General features: G+C 43.4%; 1 protein-coding gene across 3 annotated transcripts in view; it reads left to right on the plus strand.

Moving 5' to 3' along the window:
• The window catches only part of RCAN2 (regulator of calcineurin 2), a 274,559-nt gene extending 247,624 nt beyond the window's left edge, over positions 1 to 26,935 (plus strand). For all 3 annotated transcript variants that reach the window (XM_053603842.1, XM_053603843.1, XM_053603844.1), the window contains 3 exons: positions 1,554 to 1,727; positions 3,855 to 4,026; positions 24,379 to 26,935. In XM_053603842.1, the coding sequence (XP_053459817.1) occupies positions 1,554 to 1,727; positions 3,855 to 4,026; positions 24,379 to 24,539 (507 nt within the window). In that variant the 3' untranslated portion in view covers positions 24,540 to 26,935. The remainder of the gene's footprint in view (positions 1 to 1,553; positions 1,728 to 3,854; positions 4,027 to 24,378) is intronic.
• Positions 26,936 to 27,951: the final 1,016 nt, after the last annotated feature.

The following is a 27,951-nucleotide window of genomic DNA, read 5'->3' on the forward strand; positions in this document are numbered from 1 at the left end:
GCTAGTTAAAATTCTGTGAATCCTGCCATATTGATCTTCCATGCAGCGTCTCCATTCCCACTTGTATTTACTCTTAAGACAAAATTCCTTTTACTGTTAAAAAGAATCAGGTTGGTTTCGTTCTTAAATATATCTAGAAGTTATTTCCTTCGTGGCAATTTCTCCATTAAGAGCATACAAATTGCTTGACACTAATTTTCTTATAATAAGGATTTTTTTTAGGCTAAGAGGAACCAGACTGATGGTATCAATGTGTGCATATGATTAATTCTCTGCTCTTCCTTGTGCTCCTTTCCCAACCTCCTGAGTCTTCCCTTATTTTGTGTCTGTGTCTGCTTCTCGTGTTAGATTATTAGAATAATATGATACTCATCACTGTATCTTCCCAAAGCCTCGAGAGAGATTATACCTCATACAAAGTGAGCACTTCATAGATATTTGTTTACTTGGATTGAAAGTGTGTCTTGAGGCCGGTCATGGAGTGGCACACGTCACTCTAGGAGGCCAAGGTGGGTGGATTGCCCAAGCTCAGGAGTTGGAGACCAGCCTGAGCCAGAGAGAGACCCTGCCTCTAAAAACCAGGCGTTGTGGTGGCACTTATAGTCCCAGCTACTTGGAAGTCTGAGGCAAGAGAATGGCTTAAACCCCAGAATGTGAGGTTGCTGTGAGCTGTGATGTCATAGCACCCTACCAAGGATGACAAAGCGAGACTCTGTCTCAAAAAAAAAAAAAAAGAAAGAAAGAAATTGTGTATTGAGTCTAAATTTTTAAATTATGGCTTTGTATTGTGATAGATTTGACTATACTTCAGGCATAAAATAATCCCCAAATCTCAGTGGTTTAATGCAATAAAGGGATTTTTTTTCTTGCCAAGGAAAAACTGGCTATAGGATGGGGTGGGGATACAGGGAAAGTTAATTTTGTTCCTCACAGTCACTCGGGGACCCAGGTGATGAAGAGAACCCTTTTTCTGACAGCGATAGCACTTGGAACACATAGACTCTTCAGAGGAAGAGACTGAAAAATGACTCAAGGGCTTTTTTTCTGCCTTCTACACACATTTTATGGACCAAGAATAATTACATCATGCTGTCTGACTAGGATTTTAGGTGGTGTGGAAACCCATATTTTTAGCTAAGAAAAGTTCCCCTAAGACTGATAATCACTAATGTTTACGACACGCTTTGCTCAGTAGCTTTAATATTTTGGAGATAAGGGGCTCCTCTGAGAACACAATGATAATAACGATCCCTCTCCACAACATAGATACTCAACATTTTACATAATTTTCAATGTGTTTCTTGCATCTTGAACCCTGTTCACTGGTCCTTTACAGATCCGTGGACACCCAGTTTATGAATCCTTCTACTGAACCTATAAGCACTTTTAGCACCTGGCAATGGGCCAATAGATTTTTTAAAAAATACATTTCTAATGTTACATTTTAAATATATGTTAGAAATGGCCTATTTAATTAGTTACTTGTATTTATCAGGTCTGGCATTATACAAGACTCATGACACATGATTTTCCTCTTTGTATTTTTTAATCAGGAAAAATTTGAGGGACTCTTCCGCACTTATGATGACTGTGTGACGTTCCAGCTATTTAAGAGTTTCAGACGTGTCCGAATAAACTTCAGCAATCCTAAATCTGCAGCCCGAGCCAGGATAGAGCTTCATGAAACCCAGTTCAGAGGGAAAAAATTAAAACTGTATTTTGCACAGGTAAGATAATTCTTTACCAAAGTTATTCCTTTTGCCCTACATTATTTTTTTACCTTTCTAAAATGTAAATGGAGCCCTTTCTCCTTTCAGATTGGTTTATAGTTTATACATTAGTTCACTGGAAAACAGATCTGTATCATGATTCCCAGACAGGACTGCTCGATGGTTTGGAAAGCAGGCTTTGCAACTGACAGCCTGGGCTCTAACCTGGGCAAGGTCTATAACCTCGCTGGGGCTCCATCTCCTCATCAGCAAAGTGGGGATGTTAGTAATAAACACCCCATGCTGCTGTTATGAGGATTACATGAAATATCGCATGTTAAAGTGCCTGGTATTTGGTAAATGCACAATAAATGCCAGCTAGTTGTTGAAATAAGAATGATCTATGATCTAATTACGATGACTCCTAACCTTCTTGTCAGGGTTATAATTAAAACGTAAATTATATGACAGTTTTAGGGGACAGTATAACCTTTCCAATGATTCATATTCATGAGAAAAGGTTACAAAAATGGAAATTAATTTGGTGCCTTGTTTTGTCCAAAAGTAAAATGTAGCTGTTCCAAAGGGGGGTGGGTAATGCTTGGCAGTGCTCGCAGAGTCCACAGCAATAGGAAATCAATATCCATCACGCTCCTTTAGTGTCCACTCCTCGTCACTAGACAGACATACCTTGATCCATCTTTCAAGTGATCTGTACGTGTGGTTTCCACTTCGGACTCTACCGAGATGGCACGGTGAAAAGAACATGGACTTTGGCCTCACATCCATGTTCTAATCCCACCTACTACTGCTTTGTGTGACTTGGACAAACCTCAGTTTCCTCACCTTTAAAGCCTCATCTGGCTCCTTCAAAGTTAAACATTGAGTTACCATCTGACCGAGAAATTCCTCTTTTAGGAATTAAAAACAGGTGCTCAAACAGCAGGCCAGGGGCAGTGGCTCATGCCTGTAATCCTAGCATTCTGGGAGGCCCTGGCCAGTGGATTGCTTGAGCTCAGGCATTAGAGACCAGCCTGAAGAAGAGCGAGACCCTGTCTCTACTAAAAATAAGTGCAAAACTAGCCAGGCATCATGGCAGGTGCTGTAGTCCCAACTACTAGAGAGGCTGAGGCAAGAGGATCATTTGAGCCCAAGAGCTTGAGATTGCTCTGAGCTGTGATGCCACCCCAGCACTCCACCCAGGGGTGACTGAGTTAGACTCTTTCTCAAAAAAACCCAGATACTCAAACAAATGCACATACATACATGTCATAGCAGCGCTCTTCCCTAGAGACAAAAGGTGGAAGCAACTCAGCTGTCCATCAGCAGGTGAATGCATAGACAAATTATAGGGTATCCAGACAATAGAATATTATTCAGCCGTAGACCGGAATACAGTACTGATACATGCTGCCATGTCGATGAACCTTGGAAACATTACACTAAGTGAAAGACACAAAGGTCACATATGCTGTGTTTCCACTTACATGAAATACCCACAACAGATAAATCTGCAGAGGCAGAAAGCATGGTGGTTGCGGGGGCTCGTGGGAGGCAGGCACAGTGGTGACTGTAGCGGGTCTGGGATTTCCTTCACCGTGGTGAAAATGACCCGGATCTGGTAGAGGAAGTAGTCGCAGACACTGGGGATGTGCTACGTGCCACTGGATTCCTCACTCCAAAGTCGTTAACTTTGTGTTACGTAAATTTTACTTCAACAGGAAGGAAGGGAGGAAAGAGAGTGGGAAGGAAGGGAAGAAGGGAAAGAGAGAAGGCAGGAAGGGACAGAGGGAGGAGAAGTAGGGGAACGAAGAGGAAGAAAAGTCTGGCAGGTCTGGGGTAGGGCCGTGGACCAGCAGCTTCAGCCTGCCCTGGGAGCTTGTTAGAAACACAGACCTCAGGCCCCACCCATGCCTCCTCAATCAGAGCTCAGAGCGGGTGTTTTAGTGAGGCCTTTGGGTGAAATCCACTATTTTAAGGATGAAATAAGAACGCTGTACATGTGGTAGGTAGTAATGTTACTACCGTCTGGTTCATTGGTTTATTTGTCAGAGGCAGAAAATAAACTGCACATCTTAGCGTACCAACATGGCACCTCTGAAGCCATAATGAATAAAGTGTCTGCCGTTCTGTTCTGTCTGAAAGGTGCAGACTCCAGAGACAGATGGAGACAAACTGCATTTGGCTCCGCCACAGCCTGCCAAGCAGTTTCTCATCTCACCCCCGTCCTCTCCGCCCGTTGGCTGGCAGCCCATCAGCGATGCCACGCCGGTCCTCAACTATGACCTCCTCTATGCCGTGGCCAAACTAGGACCGGGTAAGCTCTGCGGCCTATTTTCAAAATAAACATTTGTCAGCAACCTAGAAAAGCCAAACGAGATTAACAACCTTGAAATCCTGGGTTCACAGTAACATCTGCATTTCTAATGGATTTACTGCTCTTTATTTTGAGAGGGGAGGATGGATGAGAATGCGGAGTCAGGCTTTGCACCTGTTTAAAAGCAATACAGTTAGGGAACCTGGCTGAAATGATGGTGGTCCATGCGACTCCTGGATTGCTATGGAGTTATTTTGATATCCAACAGCACTACCTAATTCTTAGGGGATTTCTTTCTATACCTAAGAATAGGCAAAATGAGCTCTGTCAGCTAGCAGAGGTGTCTGTCTGTGCAACTCAGTTTGACCATGGCCGCAGGTATTGTACACACTATGAAGCCTCTGTTGCAAGACAACCTGCCTGCCAGGATAACCTTCTAAGTCTCCAAGAAGTCAGTGCCTCTAACTATCAGTAGCCTCTAACTATCGGTTATTTTGTTCTGATGTTGGCATATAAGTTTTGATTCACTCATTCCCACCGCAGTATGATATTCCAATATGGGCATATATGACCACGCTCTATTTATCCACTCTCCTATTGATGGGCATTTAGATCAGTTTCAGGTACAGTAGAACCTCTGTAAGTTGACCACCCAAGAGACTGTAACAAACTGGTTAACATTGGTGAACTGGGCCTACTGTACTGATAGGTACATGTGACGCGTGTCCAATATATGAAAATGAGGTCAATTTAAGGAGGTGGTCAATGTAGGGAGGTGGTCAGCTATGGAAGTTCTACTGTATTTGCTATCACAGTCAAAGCTACAGTGAGCATTCTTATATACACTTGTCTTTGTACTTGTGCGAAAGTTTCTGTAGGTTTTATATGTAGAAATCACATTGTCCTCAATTCCAGCAGATGATGCCACCTTGCTCTCCAAAGCATTTTTCCTGTATTATCTCAGGAGAATAAATGGTGGAAATTAGAGGGGCTGAAACCAAGTGGCACCTGAGATGTTCAGCACTATGGATCCTATAGTAAATAATGGTCCTCGTGTCTGCTGTATCTACTTGTGATTCTTTTGGAACAAAGGGGAGTTTTAGAAGTAGAATCTGGCCTGGCGAGGTGGCTCTTGCCAGTAATCCTAGCCCTCTGGGAGGCCTGAGCTCAGGAGTTCGAGATCAGCCTGATCAAGAGTGAGACCCCATCTCTACTAAAAATGTAAAAACTAATTGTGGCAGGCACCTGTAGTCCTAGCTACTTGGGAGGCTAAGACAAGAGGATCACATGAGTCCAGGATTTTGAGGTTACTGTGAGCTATGATGCCACATCACTCTACCCAAGGTACAGAGTGAGACTCTGGCCTAAATAAATAAATAAATGTAAATAAAAGTAAAATCTTGCCGGGGTCCTGTCCCAGGGGCATGGTCCGTTAAGACCTGTGGATCTGGTAGCAACCAACTGAAGAAATATAAACTTAGAAATGACGGGAAAGAAAGAGACAAGACACACAGAATAGAATTTTCAAAAGTGGTAACTCAGGCTTTTTCCACGACTTAGCAATTATGAATTGAGCTGCAATAAACATTCTGATACAAATACCTTTGTTACGATGTGATTTTTGGTCTTCTGGGCATATACCTAGTAGAGGAATTATAGGATTGAATGGCAGATCTATTTTTAGATCTCTAAGTGTTCTCCAAACATCTTTCCAAAAGGAATGTATTAATTTGCATTCACACCAGCAGTGTAGAAGTGTTCCCTTTTCTCCACATCCACGCCAACATCTCTGGTCTTTGGATTTTGTGATATGCGCTAATCTTACTGGAGTTAGATGGTATCTCAAGGTAGTTTTGATTTGCATACTATGAAACTAATTTATGGCTTTCATATGAAAGCTATAACCCAGTTATAATCTAAGAATATGGGGAAGGGAGAGAGGAAGGGAAGGGAGGGGGAAGGATGGATGGAGGGAGGGTGATTGGTGGGATTACACCTGCGGTGCATCTTACAAGGGTACATGTTAATGTAGAATATAAGTGTCTTAACACAATAACTAAGAAAATGCCAGGAAGTCTATATTAACCAGTGTGATGAAAATATGTCAAATGGTCTATAAAACCAGTGTATGGTGCCCCATGATCGCATTAATGTACACAGCTATGATTTAATAAAAATAAAAAAAACTTATAATCTAAAAAAAAAAAAAGTGGGAACTCAGGGGACCACCACCCACTTGTGGGGTTCCAGCAGTGGCCCTGAGTGTCAGTTCCACTCAGATTTGATTGAAGGCTATTTGTTCATTAGCCCAAAGGTAAGCTGAAGAAGGAAACAAAGACACCAGCTGTTTCTCTGAGCAAGTATATCAACTCCTATTGTTTCTATAATCATTGACCTTAAGAGTCTGAGCAGCCTTGAGAAATTCAGAGCTTGAGCCTCGTGTGGGGGCAGCCTCCTGTCTGAGGTCACTCACACAGATTCCTAGGTTAGGGTTAAACTCCGGTAGTTCCCTATGGAATGAAACACCACGGGAGTCAATCTCCTCTGAAGAATTGGTGGGAGAGGGGAATTTTCCTCTCATCACCACCAGAGGGTCTTCCTCTGCGATAAGGGATATAAGCCCTCCTGCCCATATTTCAGGGCTCAAGCTATTCCCTTGATCTGTGCCCCAGCCAAATGCAAATCTCAACAATGGGTATTTGCTTTGTCTGTTTACTGGGCAGAAAACAGGCCTTGCCACAGCATCTTCTGTGGCCATTATTCCTGAGAGTGTTTACAGACCCAGAAGGAGTGTTAGTAAGCTGTATCCCCCAGGATACAGAGCTCTAGGAAAAGCAGGAAATTTTAAGAAATTTAGCAATGACTGGTTTAAAGGTCAACTAGCTGACTTTCCTTTTTCCACCTCACTCAGCTCACTTTTTAATTTTTCCCTTTTCTAGGGGGTTTTCCCTTGCCAAAAATGGAGTCTTTGGTCCCCATTCTGCCCACAGAATCTGAATGCCCTGATCCCCCTCTAAGAAGTTCTAATTTAATAGATCTGGGGTAGAAATACTGGTAAGGAATTTAGTATGATCAGGAAAATATTTGTCCCAGAATCACCCACCCTGTGAAATCTGCAGTTTTAATAATTACATATGTTGATTCTTACATAGGTATTCGTGCATGAGATGTGAGAACTCTTGGAATTATGGTGAACAACGGTCCTGATTTTCCCAGGACTGAGGAGTTCTTTGGCCACTTTCAGTGCTAAAACCAGTAAATTCCCAGACAAACCAAGAGATCTGTTCACCTTACTGGGCAATCAGATTAAGATGAGGCCGATTTGATTAATAAACACTCCCTGCAAGGGAATGGCTGCCTGTTGCCTCTGTGGTCTTCAAGTTTAATTGCAGCATGCCCAAGAGCAAGCTCCTAGGGCAGTGGTTCTCAACTTTCCTAATGCTGCAACCCTTTAATACAGTTCCTGTGGGTCACGACCCACAGGTTGACAACCACTGTCCTAGGGGTTTCTTTGTAATCGCTATCCAATCACTCAGCTTCTCTGGCTAGCTGGGATCTGGTCAGAAAGTCCAACTTAGCCTGAACCTTTAAAATGGACATAAGTGTCACCTTCACAGAGCCATTGTGAGAAGCGGGATATGTGTAACTAAGACAGGCTGATGAAATAAGCAATACAATAATAAGGGAGATATTTGTGAAATGTGATTTCCTTGAATGTCTAGTTCACATCCAGGAATTGTGAGCGTGTGCACTCCCTCTTCAAAGGGAGCTGTATGTGATATGTTTAAATGTCATATAGCGAATCTGATAAATCAAATCTGCTCAGGCTGAACCCTGCAAAGCCATTTCCTACAGTGATGCAGGACATTTTGGAAGGAGACAAGTGCAACTCCTCACTCCTCCCAAAGGACCAATCAGAGCCAAGGTCCTGGGAGGGGCCAGTTTGACTCCTATCACAGATGCTAACAAGAAGGCGTTTGCACACTTTGTAGAGTTGCTTTGAAAGTCTGCCAACAGAGCTCTTGGAAGACTCGCTAAGGTCCTGACCAAAGGACCTAGGAGTCACTGACTGACTTGTATTTTACAGAACAGGAAACTAAGGCCCAGAGCAGGGAGGAAGGAGGACGACTTACCAATGAGGGCTCTGGGGCTTCCAGGGCTGTGTTTTCCCTACTTCACTATTCCTAAAGGAGGTTCAGGCTCAGTTGGACTTTCTGACTAGATCCCAGCTAGCCTCTGGTGCACTCACTAGGGGCCAATAAACCAATAAAATTCAAATTATTTTTGTTGAGAACGTGAGAGAACATTCATCTGATGTCAAAGTTCACAAAGTTTGATGCAGACAGAAGGTAAGGGCTCTGGAAGGTGCTGCCAGGGACAAGTGTGACCTGGGATGCGTAGGGGCAGAAGGAACGGATTTGGGGGAAATTAGGCCTTGGAAGGGAAGCTCACAGAGCCTGGCAAGAACCAGAGAAGAAGGAAGAAGGAAATTGTCTTAAAGAGAAGGGGGTAAAAAAAGGGAGTTCTCTTTAGAGTTGCCTACAGTGTTGAAAATGAATGCTTTTTACCTCAATTATGTGCTGACCTATAACTTATCACCATAAACGTACTATCTACCATTTTAGGTGCCTTATGTGATAAATGCAGAGATAGGAACTATTATCATCTTCCTTTCACAGAGCAGGAAACTGTGTAGAAATATGTATGAAATTTCTACTGCTAGCTGGTTAGTGACAAAGGCCAAGTTGAAACCTGGCTGCTCTGGCTCCAGGGACTGAGCTTCCTCCATGCGTCAGATGGTCCTCTGTGAAGGACATCAGCTGCCTTGACTGACTTTAGACTTGTTCTGACACTGGCCAAACATTTATTCTTACTCTGGATCAACAGTGACGTCTAAGCCCACTCTAAACTTCCAGAAAGCCTAGCCTCCTGTCAGGCGAGTGTGCAAATGAAGGCCTGCGCATGGTTGCGTGCAAGAGCCAGCAGTGAGGGTGTCCTGCTTTTTAAGGACGACTGATACTATGTCTGTGGAACAGCTGCAGTGTGGATATATTCAGGATATCTTTCTCTCCATCCCCTGCCAGCAATTTGAAGCTGTTTGTCTTTATTTGGTTATCCATTTGTCCCCTTCCTGTGTCCTTAAAGCTTCCTCGCCCACACAGATGAGTGATTTATATGCAACAAAACTGAGTTGACATCATCACAGCGGTAGTATTAGACGAGACTGTTTCAGCTACAACAAGGAGGGAACAGGGCCACCCGCTGCATCTTTGCCCCCACCCATGTCTTTGCCCCCTCCCTGACAAGGTGCCAAGGCAGGAAGTTGCTCTTTCGGTCTCCTGGTGGCACTTTGCACAAATGCTCGCTTCTCTTTATGGTAACTTTCAGTTGTTCAACTTACTGTCTGCTCTACTTTCGGAGGGGAGGATGCATGTTTATTTTGATAGTCCCAGCACCTGCTAGTACCAGGAACATAGCTGATGTTTGGTAAATATTGACCAGATGCATCAATGAGTGCAGAGAGCCCACCTAGAGATAGTTGCTTCACTGGCAAATTGTTGCTGTCTTGTGACTTTAGCCAGCCCGAGTCAGGCAGCCTTAAATTAATGCTCTCCATCATGAGAGGACTTCTAGCATTTACATTTGGGGGAAAAAAAGGTGATTTTGTAAAATTTATTTTTAAGCCTCCGGCAGGAAAATTCCACTAACAAATTATAACTAATTGCATGTTATGGGATGTCTACCTCGGGTCTAGAAGCAGAGAAACATATTAGGGTGGGTGCAGAGAAAAGCAACTGAAATGATCAAAGAAATGGTGTTTTGCTTTAGGCTGGTAACAATGCTAACTTGGTAGAGCCCCATGACTGAGAAGATCTGCAGAAATCTACAGGTGCTGGGGAAAGTCAGTCTGGGAGGACATCCTAAAGCAGGGACCTGCGCGAGGCAGACTCGGGCTACACTCCAGTCCACCGACTGGCCGCCCCAGAGGCAAGGACATACCTAGTTAGGACTCTTTCCTAGAGGACAGAGTCCTGAGCTCTGACAAGCAAGGGGCAAAACAGAGTCTGCCTGTTCTGGAAGGGATCTCAGTGACCCTGTTTCAGAGAGAGACAAGTCAAGGTCCTAAACACTTCCAGAGAAGCACTGGAAATAAGCAGAAAGAGAACAGTGTAATAACGGAGGAGCCACAATCAGACCCAAACCTGTGGGTTTCCATCGAAATCATTTGAAATACTTAACAAGATGTCAGCAGCAGGAGACACAGGCCACATAATATTCAAGAAGCATCTCTCAGCTCCATCGATTATAGTGAGAGCAAGTTTATGTCTTAGAAATTATGAGAGGCACAAATTTAAACATTCTAAATCACTGTCTCCATGACTGCGAATTCTATCTTTGATCCAGAAAGTAAGAAAAATTGTTATTTTTTTTTAATTAAATGATTTTAAAAATGGCTTAAAATTCTATACAGGGCTCACGGTATGTCAGGAACTATTCTAAATACCTTACTATATTATCTCGTTTAATGCTCACAGGCAGTAACGAATATTGTTGTTATGCCCTTTTATATGGCTGGGGATGGGGAGGCACAAGGTTACACAGCCAGTAAGATATGTCCCTCTGCCATTGGAAAGGAGAAAGAACAGATTGAGCCAGTACCTTTATCCTGGGCAGTAAAAAGATTTTCTCTACAAGAAATTCAAGATCGGTATAAAACAAAAATTTTAAAATACAAAACAACTTATGCATTTTCTTCCCTCTCGTTTCATTTCTTTGCTTAGTGACCCCCCAACCACACCCATTGCTGCATCAATTCTTTCCAGCACATTCCATGCTTTCCTCTAATGTCCCCTGGGAAGTACAGATCAAAATCTGCCTCCTGCTCTCTTTAAGGGCCAGTCTCTATAAAGCAGAGGCCTTGTGTGTTTCTATTCATGGCTCTGCTGAATTTGTAGAAGTCCTGGGCTCTGACCTTGATGTGGACAATGAATTGAATGCTAACTTTTATTTATTTTATAATACCTATTGTTCCTGAGTCTAGAAGCAGTACAAGCACTGTGTCCTTTCTTTGATGTAAAACAAAATAGGAAAAATAAAAACCCAGCCCAGCAAAACAGCTTATCCATACCAATCAGCAAAGCTGGCAAAATAGAGGGCACATCATACTAAGTGGGCAGTAAATCAGAGGTGGGAAGTGAAATGCCAGCCTTCATTCTGCTCTCTAGGATGGCTCTGGAAGGTCATGTTCATTGTCACTGAAAATGCCTGCAGGGAGTGATATGAAAAGTCATTGTCTATTCTTTTTTTTTTCCTCCTGCTATTTTTAGCTCTTGTTAGGGAGATCAATTTTAGTCAACTGCAGAGGAGGGTTTAAAATGGTGCTTGAGTTTTAATTTGTGTGTGTCTGCTATATTTAGATTTTTTTCCCAAATTCTTTATCAAAACACACCATAGTAAAGCGGCTTTGCTAATGTTGCTGCTCAGGGTGCAGTGCTTCTCCAGACAGCCCAAATACGACTGGACTAAGGCGAGAATTGCCATCAGTTGAGGTTCATTAAGCCCAAGTTTGAGAATGTGCCCCAGAAAAGCAGAAACCACAGAGGCATCTGTGACCTGTGCTCTCCACAGAGAGGTTCGGGGCTCAGTATTTAAGGGAGAACACACACAGAAGGAAAAAGGAGAAGGGATGGGGCAGTGGTTACCCTTCCTGTGAGGCTCTGATTAGCACTCAAAAAATCAACATTTTACTTAAAATAAGGTGAATATTTTAAAAAAGTAAAAAAGGAAGTGGAGGAACAAATCAATCACGTAGCTGTCTCAGGGTAAGCAAAGGAGCAATTGATCTTATCTTGTCCTTGTTCTGCATCTGTGAAGATAAGCTTGCAGCGGGAGACCTCAGTCTCAGGGACCCAGGTATAAGAAGCAACTTAGGGTACAATCTTAAGGCTCTAATTGGCATGCACTTGTTTTATGGGGGGCTGTGTGTCAGTGAAAAGTTTAGGGGCTAACAAAGAATTTCCTTATAAATAATCTGTGAGGACAGGGCCATCCAGAGAGGCAAAAGGCCTCTGTCCTAGGTGGGAGCCTGGTTTGTGCATAAGGTTATAACACAGGGTGGTGAGATCACAACTGTTTCTTTGGAAAAAGGATTGCAGCAGTTAAGCTCCCAGGCTTAACTCTCCTTCTCCCACGAAGAGTTGGGGGGTCTTGACATTTTAATTTTCCTTTACCCCGCCAAGTGGAAAATATATTTCATTAATGAATGTAATCTATAAAGAAGAAATCTTTTCCTTTCCAGCATCTGATTCAAAGTTAGAGAAAATTCACTTTTTAAATATAAATGAGCACCTATATTTGGGGTGCTATGAGGCAGACAGGACAGGCAGATGAGACGGCACCCCGCGTTCCCGTTAGCGCAGTCTCTACACGTCCTTCTCCACACAAGGGACAACGATGTGTGATCCTAGAACAGATGTTCATCACTTTCCATTTCTCTTTGATGAATTTTCCCTGGGGGGGAGAGAAAAATCTTGAAGAGGCTTTTCTTCCCAGGGTGCATTTCACAGTTTATCTTTAACCACTATTGAGTAGCAGGATAAAATACTTTCTGTTCTAATTTCATAGGTAAAACGAGCATAGTATAGAAAACTATGAAAGATATATGACCAGAAAATGGGAAAAGATGAATAACAAAAAAAGTACTTGATAAAAGAATCCTTGTGGTATGTATCCTTCACTTTTCCCTCATGGATTTGCGTGTGTGACTGGGTGTCCGTCTCTATTAGACCCCTAATATCAGCAAAGGTAGAACCGTAGAGAGGAAAGCGTGGGGCTCTGTGGCCAAGCACAGAGAGGGGTCTCCCAACCCTCCTTTCTGAGTCTCTGCCACTTTCCTTTCTCTGGAAAGAAAAGGAAAGTGCCTTTCCGCCTCTTCACCCCTTCTCCCTGGGGGCTCTCTTAGCCTTTCTTGCCTGTACTTACCCTCAGGGTCCTGCTTCTTTGTCTGGACCCTTCATTCATCCTGAGTCAGTCCTTCAGCTGGCCCCATGAAGTACTTAGCTCCTACTGTCTCAGGAGGGAATGAAGATAAATGGTCTGCCTGTTCCAGTATTAGAAACCACCAGATTAAGCATTTTCTTCTACTGAAACGCAGTTCCCCTGGTAACAGAACTCCGGCGTATTCCCCCTGTCCCCAGCCCTCTCTCTCTCCCCCTCATGCTCTTCCCTCTCCCACATTACCAAGCACTCCCTCCTCTCTCCTACTTTGATGTGGGTCAGAACGGAGGAGGGGAGGCAAGGAAGGAGAACCCCAGTGATTCCATTGATAATATTTTCTTAAAACGAGCTCACTCAGCCCGGCTGAGGTGGAGAAGCCAGCCTGTGGCCCTGGTGTCATTCCTGCAACTCAAATTCTAGGAGGCAACATGGCGATTGTACTCCAGCACCCAGCAGCCCTGGACTGGGGTCCACCACTTTTCTCTAGGGTCACCCAAAATGTAATATAATCTTGTGGGAACACAGAAGAATCAGAGAGAAAATGTTCACAAAGGACTGAATTCCCTGGAGTATTTTTCTTAATTCTAAATCCTTCTTTCCACATGTATCTAGAAAATAAGTTCTTTCTCTACTCCCAGATTGATCTTGTAAATAAGCAGCTTGCAAATAGCTGTGGCTTCTAAAGTTTCCGGTAAGTCCCTCTATCCCAGCGGGATGTCGTTTATAGCTATAAATAAAGACCAACACGAAGAGAGGCTTTTGTGTTGCTTTGTGTGACAGGAGTGCCCAATTTTTTGGCTTCTCGGCACCACATTGGAAGAAGAGGAGTTGTCTTGGGTATTAAATATACAAACACTAGCAAAAGCTGATGATATCCACCAGCACACCACAGAGAAGCAAAATAGTTCTCACATATCCACACGTAGGCTGTTGGCCCAAGGCTGGACGTTTATGTGGGATGTGATTAAAACTTAGTATGTGAGTGTGAATCACCCAGGCGCCACCTTTCATTAGCTGTCTTGAGCAAGTTTCTTACTTCTCTGAGACTCAGCCTCAACAGTAAAATCAGGCTGTGGCAAGCCTCAAATAAGATAACCCATACAAATCTCTACGTCCAGCACGGAACATAGTAAAGGCTCAGTGTATGTCACCTATTTAGTGTCACTTAATTTTCAGACCATATTCTGTTAAAAATCTAAGTGCCTATACTAAGCTCCTAGCTCAGTGTTTCTCAACAGGAAAGCTAAAACATTTTGGAGTTGACTGTCCTACACATTGCAGTATATAGAGGATTGAATGTCATACTTACTAGAAAAGTCACCCATCTCAGAACTCATCTGAGAAATTGCTGAGAATAAGACATTCTCCTGGCAAGCTTGGAAATCTCTTACCACTTGCAGGCAAGCCACCAAGTAATCCTGGAGGAGCAAAGATCAGTCCTGCAATAGTAAGGCTGATGTCAAACATTAAGGATTTTAGGACAGTTCCTTGAAGGATTAGTGGAGAATATTGCATGTCATCTTTTTGGAGATCATTTCCTTAAGTACATACCCTCTTGACACCTTTGGAGATCATTTCCTTGAGCACATACCCTCTCGCCACCTTTAGAGATCATTTCCTTGAGCACATACCCTCTTGCCACCTTTAGAGATCATTTCCTTGAGCACATACACTCTTGCCTCCCTTTGTTTTACCCCCTCAATAAAAGACCACTGCAAAAGTTATTCAGGGCTCTCCTGCCCCTTTGGGGAGCCTCTCCCCTTACAGCTTGTACTGTCAGTCCGTGTCTTATGTGATCGTTCATGTGGCCGCGACAGCAGTACACTTAGCATCCTTGGGCCTCATCCAGCCCACACCATATGACAAAAAAAAAAAAAAAAACTATTTCCTGACACCACTAGGTGTGTACCACCCTCACGTGAGTGCCAACATAATTACTCTTTCTCAAAGGTGACGAAGAGTTATGAGAGACACAGAGGCAGGTAATGCCTGGCAAGGATGCCGATGTGGGGGCCAAGAAAAGAGGAGGAGGGGAGAGGTGGCACCTTTTCTCATTCCCCTGTCCCTTCCCAGACACACACTCGTTTTCCTTCCCATTAGAAAACTAGGCAAAGACAAGTTCACCAGCAGACATCTTTAAAATAACATTAAATAGCACACCTGGATAAAGATGATGGGTGGTGCAGCTTTGGAGAACTTTCTGATGTCTTTCACTATAATTCAGTCCTTCTACTTAGCCTGCTAGGCTTGAAAGAGGGCCAAACACTCAAATACTGACCATGCCTGGACAGAGGGAAAGAAGGGTGAGTTATCTTCACCCCTTCTCTGCTCAGCCTGGTCAATGCCAGACACTTCTGTCTCCACAGTTGGCAAGGGACAAGTAAACTGGGGTCTGGCGACCTGGTGGGTCTTCCCCTTCTTGCTGAACTTGATCAAGTCCTAAACCTGACAGTTGAAAGGAAATCCAAGTGTGAGCACCTTTTAAGCACATGTCAAGCTATTCTGAACTCTTCCCTCAGCCTCCATGTTCAGTCCCACAAGAAGCCGGCATATTCAGTGAAAGTAACACACATCACATAAAGATTCCATATAATTATCCATAGACTGATACCCCCTAATCTCCTCTTAAAAAAATCACATTTATAATAAAAATATTGGGAGAAGGGACCGCAGTGCCTTTTAAACATGGCTGGGTCTCTGTGTTTTTCTAAAATGATTTTAATATTGGAATTTGTATTCTTCTTCTCAAATATAATAGACTCTTCCCTCTAATCCAAATTAAAGTTTAGCACTTAGCACATGACCCAGCATCATTCTGTACTCAAGTCCTGATGGGAATATTCTTAGCATGTTAACAAGCCTTGTCCATTTTTGAAATTCAGTATAGATTAAAAACAGACAGCAACTTTTTCTCTGGTTTGGAACCATTTTGTCTAGATAAGAAGACAGATGAAAATTTTTAAATTCCAGCTTTGTTTTCGAGTAAAGACTAAAGTTGAGGATGCAGCTTTTGTTAGGGGTTCCTACTGCTAAAAACCAGAGCCACAGGGACACACTCATTGCTCATGGAGCTGGGAAGCAATGGGCAGCCAGCACCGGGCAGGGCTTAGTACATGGCCAAGAGCAGGGTAGAGGACAGGCCCTTGGCAGGCAGGGAAGGCCCACAGAGAAAGCTGGGAGAAGGTGAGTGCAGCATTCCCAGTCCAGTTTCCCAACGCTACCAGAGAAGGAGAGGGGCCAGAGTGGGAGGTCTCAGTGACAGGCCCCTGGAGCTCCCTCCACATGAAGGAACCATTGGAACTTCTCCATCATCCACTGGAACACAGCACTTAAGCAGGGGAAAAGAGGAGAGATACCAAAAGGCAATTAACATCAATTCTGTGGTAGCAGCTTAGCTTGCTTTTGAACAAACAGAATTTATATGACCCTACTTACCTATTGCTACATAATAGTAGCAAGAGTCTATTTACCTGTTGCTATGTAATAACCCCCAAAATGTAGGGCTTAAAACAGTCATCATTTATTTTGCTCTCAAATCTGCTGTATGGGAAGGCTTATCTCTGCCCAACTGAAGACCAGCAAACCCACCCTGAGGATGGTTCATTCCCATGGCAGGCAAGGTGGTGTGGCTGTTGGCTGAGAGCTCAGCTGGACTATGGGTCAGGGCCCTGCCTCCTCCCCGTGTGGACCTCATCGTGGACTGCTTGGGCATCCTTACAACTCAGAGCTCGGGGTTCTAAGAGTGAGCATTCTGCCAGAAGTACATGGCATTTTTGTGACCTAACTCAGAAGTCACACCAGTTACTTCTGCTATGCAGGTTGAATATCCCTTACCCAAAGTGCTTGGGACCGGAAGTATTTCCTATGAAGGATACTTGACCTGGACTGTATTTGTCAAGGCCACCATTAAGGCCTGCCCAGTTTTGCAGAGAGGGAACACAGTGAGAATGCTCCTCAATGGGGAATGCCAAGGTTCTCATGTAGGGAAGGAGATACCACCACCATCTTTGGAAAACACACTCTGCTACAATACATAGATTTCCTCTTGAGAATCCACCTTTAATATGAGAGATAATAAAGTTGAAGAACAAGAGAAATATGGGGGATTTTTTTTCACAGTCTGAAGTTTCCACAGAGATGCAAATTAGCTCAGTGTATAAGTTAAAGTCCCTTTCTTCTCATAATTTATTGAATGTTGCCTTTTCAGAAGATTCATTGTTAAAGAGACCATGCCTAGAATAACTAGCAAGTGGCCAAAACAAACCACACGAGGTTCAGAAGGAATAAATAATCTATCTTTAGCTAGAGAATAGTCAGTAAAAATATGAGTTGCCATGAAAATGAATTAACATATAAAACTCAGCTTCCTTTCAGCTGTCTCTGTCTATGAGACGATGAGAACCGTGGGAAGAAAGAAAGTCAGGGCCAGGGAACAATTATGAGCATGTTCTTCAAAGTTGAGCAAGCGTGGGTTTGAATCCTGGCTCTGCCATTTCCTACCTGTGTGATCTCAATTTCCTCCTGTATAACTTGATGTTACGAAACCCACAGGACAGACCTGTTGTCCTAATACACAGATATATGTCAGATGAAGTCCTTAGAGACTTAGAGCTGTGGTGAGCATTTAGTAAGTGCTCAGTGCCCAGTTGGTGTCATGTTGGAGGAATGCAGCAAGTTTCTCCAACACCCACCATGTGATAGAACACCGATGATGGGGTAGATCCTGTCTTCAAGGTGTTTTCAACTAAAACGTATACAAGGTTAACCACAGGAAGAAAGTGTGCATGCCAGCCAGCACACAATCGTGTGATTAACGGCAGGCTCGATACTCTCATCAATCCGTCGTGGATTCACTGAGTGCTGATATGTACTGCAAGGTGCCGCAGGCACAAAAAATAGCTTAAATCCTGACTGCAGTGGTTGGGAATATAGAGCATCACCAGATGAAAGAACTAATGAATAATGCAAAAGGCGATATCATTAAGCATTATAAATAAGTGGTTCACACTATTTCAGAGAAAGAAAATCAGAGTTCTCATTAGAAAAAAAAACAAAACAGCAACTTTAAGATTTTCCGTCTCATGGGAATCGAGGTATGGAAATGGGTAGGAAGACAAAGGGGAAGAGAGATGAAAATCACCAATGGGGAGACCAAGGGGGGTGAGCAGTGGGTAGGAGAGAAGAACAGGTCCCTTTTGAGGATCAGCTGTCATGGTACTTGGCCGTTTTTCTGAACTTCGGGACCAGCAAATTTTCATTCAGTTCTTACTGCTCTTTACAACAGTGACTCCACTGAGCAAAACGTCTTTTCACTTACTGAGCTGCTTAATTCTTTATCATGTGATGTGACCAGAACAGTTCATCATACTGGAAACTGAAAAATATTGGGGGAAACACGGTGGCCCAAATAATATCTCCCTAAATAATAATATCGTACATCTTGGGAAGGCTTTATAAAGGGTTTGACACATCTTTCCTTATTTGCTAGTATCCCAGTGATGTAGGTGTTATTTCCGTTTTGCTGATGAGGAAAATCGAAGCTTAGAAATGTTAGATAACTCTCTCAGAGTCACATACTCGTATGTGGTAAGACAAAGTCTCCAAATGTTGTTTCAGGAAGCTTATTCTGGGGAGGAAGATTGGCTCCTGTGGTGGAGAAGCCAGCTAAGAGTATTCTGGGAGGGAGGAGGTGAGTCGTGGGCAGGTTGTTTTAGGGGACGTGGGGAGGGAACACACAGAGAAAGGTTGCAAAGCAATGTTGAGTAATGCCCAGTGACGGGGTAGCCGCAAATGATGAAAGAGATAAGAAATTCAAGGATGACTGAAGGCTTTGCACCTTGAAGGCTGGAAGAATGATGGCAGCTCTAAGAAGGATGATAGCTAGGAAGGGAGCAGAGATTGACAGGGCACATAAATAATTCTATCTTAGGTACGTGAGTCTGGAAAGAAGTGCGTGGCTTATATAGACATGTCAGTCAACCGGGATGCAAGTATGAGGTCATAGCTGCTCGCACAGGCAGGAATCGGGAACTCATGTTGCTCTAGAGAAAGAATGTTCTGAGATTGACAGCAGTAGATGCTGAGGAACAAGGGAAAGCTCGGCCTGGTGCCTCTTAAACTCTGCTGTGCTTTGAAAGCTTTTTGCGCAGAACACATATGGGGACTTGTCCCGGGGGCACTGAAGTTTTAGGAAGATTTCCCCTTCCCTCCATCACAAAATGTTTCTTAATAGGAATCTGAACAGTCAGTCTCACGAGCTCTCTTATCCACATACATGTAGCTCTGAGTCGCCACCCCCTTCACCCATCTGAATCATGATTTCTACACTCTGTGCATAATCACACAGATTAGTCTAGAAAGAATTGAAGAGGAGGCCAACTCACAGCCCTTAAGAAAAAGGTGGAGTAATGGAGAGTTTCAGGGGCACTTGGACTGGCAGTCACCAGTGTAACTCTCTGCACTTGTGCCAGGACCATGTCACCACGTCCCCCAGCACCTGGTCAGCACAGAGGCTCGACCTCTTTCCTCTGGAGACTAAGATGCAGCTCATGACACCTTCACTCCCCCCTCTAGACTTACAGGAATTGGGACATTGTCACCAGCCTGTCTCCACTGGCTTGAGAAAAGAGGAGACAGAACTTTGGCATCTATTTTGAACAGTAGCCAAGCCTCAGTCAGTTCCAAATGCCTGAATGAAAATTTAACATTTAACCCTGTTGAGGATTTTGTTTTTGCTTAGGATAAGTGGAAAACTTTGTTGAATGCATATTTTGATGGTTTTTGGTCGTGGCTTCTTTCTGTATACGGGGTAAACGACAGTTTGAATACTGGTAGCATACCCCAGACACACCTATTCCGACAGGAAAGCAACCCCTTTCAAAGTGGCACACGCATTGCAACACTAGACATCTGTAAGGCAGTGTTCTTTATCCAGCCGGGCAAACAAAAGGCTTAATCAAATGGCTACATTGCTGTGTGTATTTTGCTACAATTTTTTTTAAAAGGCTAGCTTCTTGCTGGCTCATCTGAACATGTACCAGATGAGCCCCTCTGCTTGTCCTTTAAAAGAAATCCTCTGATTGATCTGTTGTCACTACCACCTATTGTACCTTACCCAGGTGCAATAGGGTTCTTGTCCCCAACCAAGCCCAGCTGGTCCCTGTGCATGGTGACAGCATTGACGTCAGCCCTTGTGGTAAAGGAATTAGCTGAAGCCCAAAGGGAAAAAGAGGCCAAAAAAAGAAAAATTCAATCCAGAAAGACCAAAGCCATTTCTTTTTATTTTGTATTCTCTCAGCAGCTGTTAAGCTTTGCTGGATTTTGATAGTAAGAAAGTTTCCAAAAATAGAATAGTAAAATGTCAGAGTTAATGGAATCACAGCAATAAAGTGTCTCTCCTCCCAGGCGATCCGACTTTATTAACTTGATGTGGGAGTTGCTTTGCCCCCTGCACACAGAGCGTACCCCTATGCCCTCCCCTCCAACCTGAGCATACCCCAGACACACCTATTCCGACAGGAAAGCAACCCCTTTCAAAGTGGCACACGCATTGCAACACTAGACATCTGTAAGGCAGTGTTCTTTATCCAGCCGGGCAAACAAAAGGCTTAATCAAATGGCTACATTGCTGTGTGTATTTTGCTACAATTTTTTTTAAAAGGCTAGCTTCTTGCTGGCAGATGAGGAAAGGGGTAGGGTGTCTGGCCTGTCCCCTGGCCTGAGTCCCCACCTGCCCCTCAACCCCAGTCCCCCACATTCTGCTGTGACAGATCCCTTCCTATCTTCTCATTATCCCAACATGATAGATGCCATCCCCCCTTCATCTCTACACCCACGTCAGCAGAGCAATGAATGGGGTGACAGCAGCTACCAGCATTTCTTCAAAAGAGTCTTCCAATCCAAAAAGGAGATCTTGAAAGAAATTTTAGACACAAAAATCAAAACCCCGCTTAATTATTTTGCAGTCTTTTCTCTCTGTGTGTCTCATCTGAGGAGGCCTTTTATTCAGAATCGTGAAGAATTACTAAGGGGAGGACACAATTGTAAAAACCCTGGGTGCAGTGAACTCAGTCATTGCTCACTGTGGAACTTACGGTGACCTGCCGTTCTCCCTCGATCAAGGATGAGAAGGCCACAGGTGAATGGTCACCATGGTGGGAGCCCCAGAACTCCTTAGCTTCACCCCCACACTGTCCTCTACCAGCGTGCTTACCATTTTCCAGTGAAAATTTATGATGCAGGGTGGAGGAAGGGAAGGACGCATTATGTATGTGCTGGTGCCCTTACAGGACACTGCTGTCACCCAAAGCCATGTCACTGAGCCCAGCCAGACACAGAAACACCGAGAAGCACCTAGGGTGCTGGGTAGAAATGAATCGGGATGTTCAGGATTGCATTCCTGTACAGGTGAATCAATAGGACTTACCCTCAGTAAATTGTTAGACATTTGAGAACCACTGCTCAGAGATGCCACCAACCAGGGATGCCCACTCTGGCCCAGAGCCTTTTATGTAACTCTCAGACAAAGCTAGTTTCACATAGGTTCCTCTCTCCTTACCAATATCTGCAGATTATTTTTTTACCTTGGGACTTTGATAAAAATTAGAATCCTTCAGGGAGAACAAAAACCACATAATTAAGTGAACTTTATGTAGCATTGATATGTACACCACACCACCACATATACGCGGTGTGATAACTTCCAAGCGGATACCACGAGGTCAGGTCAGTGCCAACTGTCAACTCCTGTTCCCAAGGTGGAGAGCAGACCCTGGCAGGAGTGATCAGAGGCCATCCCCTTCCTGGCTCAGTCACTGTGCACATCTGCACGACACTGGGCCACATCAGTGCGCTGCGTCGGAGATGGGATGCTGGTCGGTGCCATTCTCTCTACCTGCAACTTCACCAAATATAGTCTTGAAACTGCAGCGTCTTCATCATACTTTGGTGGCTCTAGCTAGTTCTATCCCTCTTTGCTACTACCAAAATCCAGGGAAATTCTAGGGTCGTGATGCCCTATGTGTGAAATGTTTCACCCAAGAAAGCCTTTATATAGCAAGATGTCATGGGCAGTGGTAGCCAATAAAGATTTAACCAAAGAGAACTTCTTAGCAAGGTAGGGCTGTCATAAAAAGGACCACAAACTTAGTGGCTTATACATCAAAAATGTATGGACTCACAGTTCTGGAGGTTGGAAGTCCAAGATCAAGGTAGGCACAGAGTCGTGCTCCCTCTGAAGGTGCCGGGGAAGGATTTGTCCAGGCCTCTCTCCTGGCTGCTGGCAGCTCCTTGGCTTATGGCTGCAGGAGTCCAGTCTTCTAGATGACGTCCTCTCCCAGGTGTGTGTCTGTGTCCAAACTTCCCCTTCTTACAAGGGTGCCAATCATATTAAAATGGGGCCCACCCTAAGGACCTCATCTTAACCATTCACAAAGTCCTTATTCCCAAATCAGGTCACATTCATAGGTACTGGAGGTTAGAACTTAAGTGTTTTTTGAAGGGACGCAATTTAGCCAGAATAATATGTACATCCTTCCCAGCATCACTTAGAAAATCTTTGATTTTTATTGCATTATCAGTGCTACTCATTCCCTGATGCCAGCACCTAGAATTTAAAACTGTACTTCCTGAGATTGCACAGTGGCACATAGGGCCCTGTTACTGAAGCTCATGATACTTGCGGTAGCCATCAATACTTGCTGTAGCCATCTAAGAGAGGCACTTGCCACAGAAGACCAAGGGTGACAGGCAAGATTCCTGGACTAGTGGGCGTCTGGCCTTGATCCTACAAGAAGGAAAACTCTCAGAGAGGAGTCAACTATGACAAGTAAAAGTGGCTAAAGGGTTTGATTATAAGAATGTAGCTATCATGATTAAGGCCTACAGGTAGACCAGTTTGACCAAAGCACAAAGAAGGAATCAATAGAGGTAATGTGGGAAAGATTAGTGAGAGGCCGGGCGAGGTGGCTCACCCTTGTAATCCTAGCACTCTGGGAGGCCAAGGCAGGTGATCACTTGAGCTCAAGAGTTCAAGACCATCCTGAGCAAGAGTGAGATCCTGTCTCTACTGAAAAACAGAAGAATAAGCTGGACGTGATGGTGTGCCTAGATTCCCAGCTAGTTGGGAGGCTGAGGCAAGACGATGGCTTGAGCCCAGGAGTTTGAGGTTGCTATGAGCTACAGCAATGCCTCAGCCCTCTATCCAGGGTGACACATTGAGACTCTGTCTCAAAAAACAAAAGAGAGAGATATAGACATTGGTGAGGGATTGTGCAGATCTCCTGTGCTGCTCTAAGACATTTGTACCTGATCTTGTGAGACTTGGCAAGCCATTTACCAGGAGGATATCTGGAAGATGTTTGGTTTTTGGTTTTTTTTTTTATAGAATATTTTTCTGTTGATTTGTGGAAGGTAAGGTGTTGATGAGAATGTCAGTAGTTAAGAAGGTACAAGTATGCAGACCGAGCATACCCCCTCTTCTTGCCCCACCACTGGGAGGTCTTCCACTAGGACTTCTTCTTCTGTTAGACTCAGGTCAACTGCCAATTCCACTGGAAAACCTTTCCAGTTACTTGCTCCTTACAGTACCATAGTTCTTAATCTCTATTACCACCTGGTGCTCACCAGGTCACACTGTGACACTTTCTGTTTCCACATGCCTCCAAGTAGACTGTGCTCTCATGAAAAGCAAAAATATTTTCTGTTGTGCTTTGCGGCCTTTATGACTAGCAGTGGGCATGGGAGCTACTCCATAAACACCTATTAAAATAAGACAGACAGAATGCCAGTGGGCAATCAGCAATTTGAGTGTAAAATGAGCCAGTCAAGAAGTATAGACTTTTGGGACTGGAAAAGGTCATCTAACTCAGTTACTGAGTAAACGCGACAAATCCTGGACAAGCGATGACCTCGCCTATGCCATCCTGGGGCGGCTCTGGCTGTGCGGAGTGTACAGCTGGAGAGGAACTTGGAGACTGCTTAATTTAAAAGATGAAGAAATGAAGTGCTCGGCTCAAGGTTACTCAGCAATGTGCAGCAAGGTTGGAAAACGGAAGAGAAACTGACATGACATGGCTAACGACCAGGCCCATTCCGTCCTCACCACAGTCCTGGGGAAGCAGGGTGAGAGGAGTTGAGGATGCTGAGGCTAAGAGAGGGTCAGTGCTTTGCTCTCGATTGCACAGTTGGTAGGTAACAGAGCCGGATACAGTAACTGACCTCATGCCATCCCTGCAGAAGGGCCCAGGTTGCCCGAGACCCTGTAAGACACTCTCCTCACTTCATAAGTATATCTTGCCACAGGCCCTGATTTGAAATTACTCCTCCTTTCTCACCCCCATTTTTCTTGCTTTTCAGGAGAGAAATATGAACTCCATGCAGGGACTGAGTCCACCCCCAGTGTCGTCGTGCATGTGTGTGACAGTGACATAGAGGAAGAAGAAGACCCAAAGAATTCCCCAAAGCCAAAAATCATCCAAACCCGGCGTCCTGGCCTGCCACCCTCTGTGTCCAACTGAGTTCCTGCTCTGCCTCCACGATAATAGCCATCTCTTCTTTATCATGCTTTTATTCCCCGTGTTTGTCAAAAAAAAAAAAAAATTGCCTTTAAATCCCTGGATGTTTGGTTGTTTGAGATTCCTTCCTTGTAATCAAGCCTCTCGGACAAAAGGGCTAGGAAAAGGTGATATGTCTCCTGATCATATCATACTCATTAAGTATAATCCATTATTTAGAAGGTTCTAGGAAAAAGTAGTATTTTCTTATTAAACAATCAGCACAGCCTGTATCTTTGTTCTCTCATGTTGATCCAAGCCAGAGACATCAGTAACAAATAGCACCTGCGTTGTTTGTGAGCTGTTTCGATCCCAGTCCTAGGTGTGTGTTGTTTTTTCCTGGCCACTTAAATAGGACCATATGTAAACTTGACTTTGACTGCATGAGATATCCCCGTCTGGTCTCACTCAGTCCTTGCATCCCGACATTCCCAGGACATGCATGATCACCAGCATTTATTTTCATGATTTGAGGATATACTGTAACTCACAGATTGTCAGTGTCCAGCCATGTCCTCTCTAGATTAGGAAAACCGTCAGCACCATCCAGCTCAACAAGTCTGGGTATATTCACCATTTTGAGTCAATAACTTCATAGCTCTGTTAAAATTTCTGGAGGCAAAACTGAGCTTGGCCCCAAAGATACTCCTGAATAGATTTTGAATACCACTTCCATGTAGAAATTTCCCAGCCTCATTGGGGAGGCTTGTCCAGGGTGACAGAGACCGATTTCAGACAAACCTGTTTATTACAAAGTTTCATGGTGTCTGAATGATTGTTTTTTTCTCTTTGTATATTTGTACAAATGTTTCAGCTATGCTTTTAAAATCTGGATGTTTTTTATTTAGTGATCGTTCGACCAGTAGCTGCTTAAAAACATAATGTGTGCATTGCTTATGAATGCATTCATATACTAATACAGATAATCTGATAATATTAAGCTCTATTATAGATAATGCTAAATTCTGAAAGGGCACCAAACGTCTCATGCCAATACATGAATGATTAGCCAACATCTTTGCTATCAAAACCATTTGTTTTTAAAGAAAGACGCAAGTGTCAGTTGTAGACGATTGGGATGAAGCAAAATCTCCAGAATGTAGCAGCAGCTGAGCATATTAAAATGGGAAAGGATGGTAGGTAAATGTATGACAATCCTTCTCATGCAGTGCCCATATGCTCAAAAGAGTTATTTGTTTTCATTACATGTGATTTTTCTATTTCTCCAGCCCAAAGTGCATTAAAGATACACCTATAGAACCATTACCTTCTGCTCTATGTGCCAGGCCTCATCTACTCCTGTACATTAATGAATTACTTTAGATGCAAATTCTAATTACCAAGGAGTGGGGAAGTACTTTCAGGAAAAAAAATACATGAGAACAATGACACAGCCAACTGATGGAAGGATCGTTGTGGTTTTTGACTAAAGGTGTATGTTAGTTTCATCAGAAACTGAAAACACAGACTGATCACTCAGAAATTAAAGTCCGTTCTACTGTGAATATAGCAATATAGTACTGGACACAGTACGGGTGAAACTGAGGAGAGCATTGCTTGTAAAATCTTGAGTTTCCATAAGAAAGATGGAGACTGCTTTCAAAAATAAAATCAGAGGAGTGTATAATAAGCAAATGCTTTGATTTTCCTTTGCTGTGGAGGTTTCAGGGTTTCCATTGCCAAGTGACACTACAGACCTAATAGTTGAAAAATGATGCCCTCTAGTGGAAGAAATATTGTGCTCAGCTGTTCAGATGAACACAGCACTGCCTGGTCAGCCATGTGGGGCTGAATCTCTGCTCAGCCATCTGCAGGTCATTGGACTTTTTCACCTACCTTGAATTTTTAGAATGCAGATTCAGAAGAAATATAAATAAGACAAAATGTTTGGAAATTATTTTTAAATGAATTAAACGCACCATTTAGTTAAAGTTGATATGACCGTTCTGTGTAGTCATAAAAGAAAAACAATAAAATGTAGGACCTATGTGGTTGTCCTAGTAAAAGTTATTGTCTCGCATCAGTGGCAGTCTGTCCCAGGTCAAGTAATTCTTTCACCATGTTCTAGGGTTTGGAGAGGGGAGGAAGATGAGCTTTTCCCAGGAAAGCAGTAAAAAAAAAAAAAAAAAAAAAAAATGGAAAGAATCCTGTAAGCATTTTGGCAAAACCTCCTAGCACTGTGAAAGTCAGGACTGCCTCAGCATTCCCATGACGCACATTATGCAAACCTCTTTAGCACTATTTTAAGTTTGAAAAGTTTAAAAATGGAGGGGAAGGGGAAGATTTCCACCAACTGAATCATTTGTGCACGTGTATAGCTCAAAGAGCTTTGACTTCAAATATATCTGGTGAATGACTCTCTGTGCATGTGGTGTAATTTCTGTGTTGTCTACCTGAGTTGGATGTTCTTGAAGGGTAATTGCGGAGGAGTGCAATTCAGCCTGGAGTCTTTCTAAAAAGTTATGGGGTTAGCCCATCCCTTCAGTTTCTTCCTGAAGCAGTGGGGGGATCCGGTTGGCAGTCGCACCTTGAAGGAAGAGGAATTTGAACGAGGCCTGAAGGGATGGGTATGCCTCTGATCCAGGCATGGGAGGGCTTCCAGTTTTATTGCTGGGTCTCAACCATTTTGGTCCTAAAAGCCATGTAAAGTGTACTAAGAACCTTTTACAACATCTCTCCACTCTGTTCTTCAGTTAAAAACAACAGAAGAGATCTAGGTTGGAAACACACAAAGTATTGTCACAATTTAAAGGATCAATACATTGGATTTTATAAATTAAGAGGTTTTATTCATCAAATGAGACCACAAGGAGAATAAAAATGAAAGCTTCAGACTGGGAGAAGATATTCGAGATGCTGTAGTTCTTAAACAACTCATATTCAAAATGTAAAAAGAGCAACAAATCAATAAGGAAAAGACAGATAATCTATGTGGCCATGAAGTGGTCAAATTACCGCTGCCACCTGGGGACACTGTTAGTAGTTGTTAAAGCTGATGCCCATCTAAGAGCAATTCTACTCCGGCACATGCGCCCAGCAGATGTGAGTGCTCTCATCTGTAAACATACTTGTACAATAGCGTCCCTAGCAGAGTTGCTCATAATAGCTATTAACTGTATACAATCCAAATGTCCTTCAACTGTAGAACAGATAAACTGTGGTATTCTCAAACAAAGGAATATTACAAAGCAATAAAAAATGCTGATGTACATAGAAACAAATAGTTCTCGAAATTATACTTTTGGGCAAAGAAAACTACACATGAAAGAATACGTAATGTATAATCCCATCTACAAAGCTAAGAAATGGTCAAAACTGGCCTTTATTGATAGAAATTAAAATAGTGGCTACCTTTGGGAGGATATCGACTGAGAGG

The sequence above is a fragment of the Nycticebus coucang genome, chromosome 9 (assembly GCF_027406575.1).
Source record: "Nycticebus coucang isolate mNycCou1 chromosome 9, mNycCou1.pri, whole genome shotgun sequence".
Taxonomy (NCBI): domain Eukaryota; kingdom Metazoa; phylum Chordata; class Mammalia; order Primates; family Lorisidae; genus Nycticebus; species Nycticebus coucang.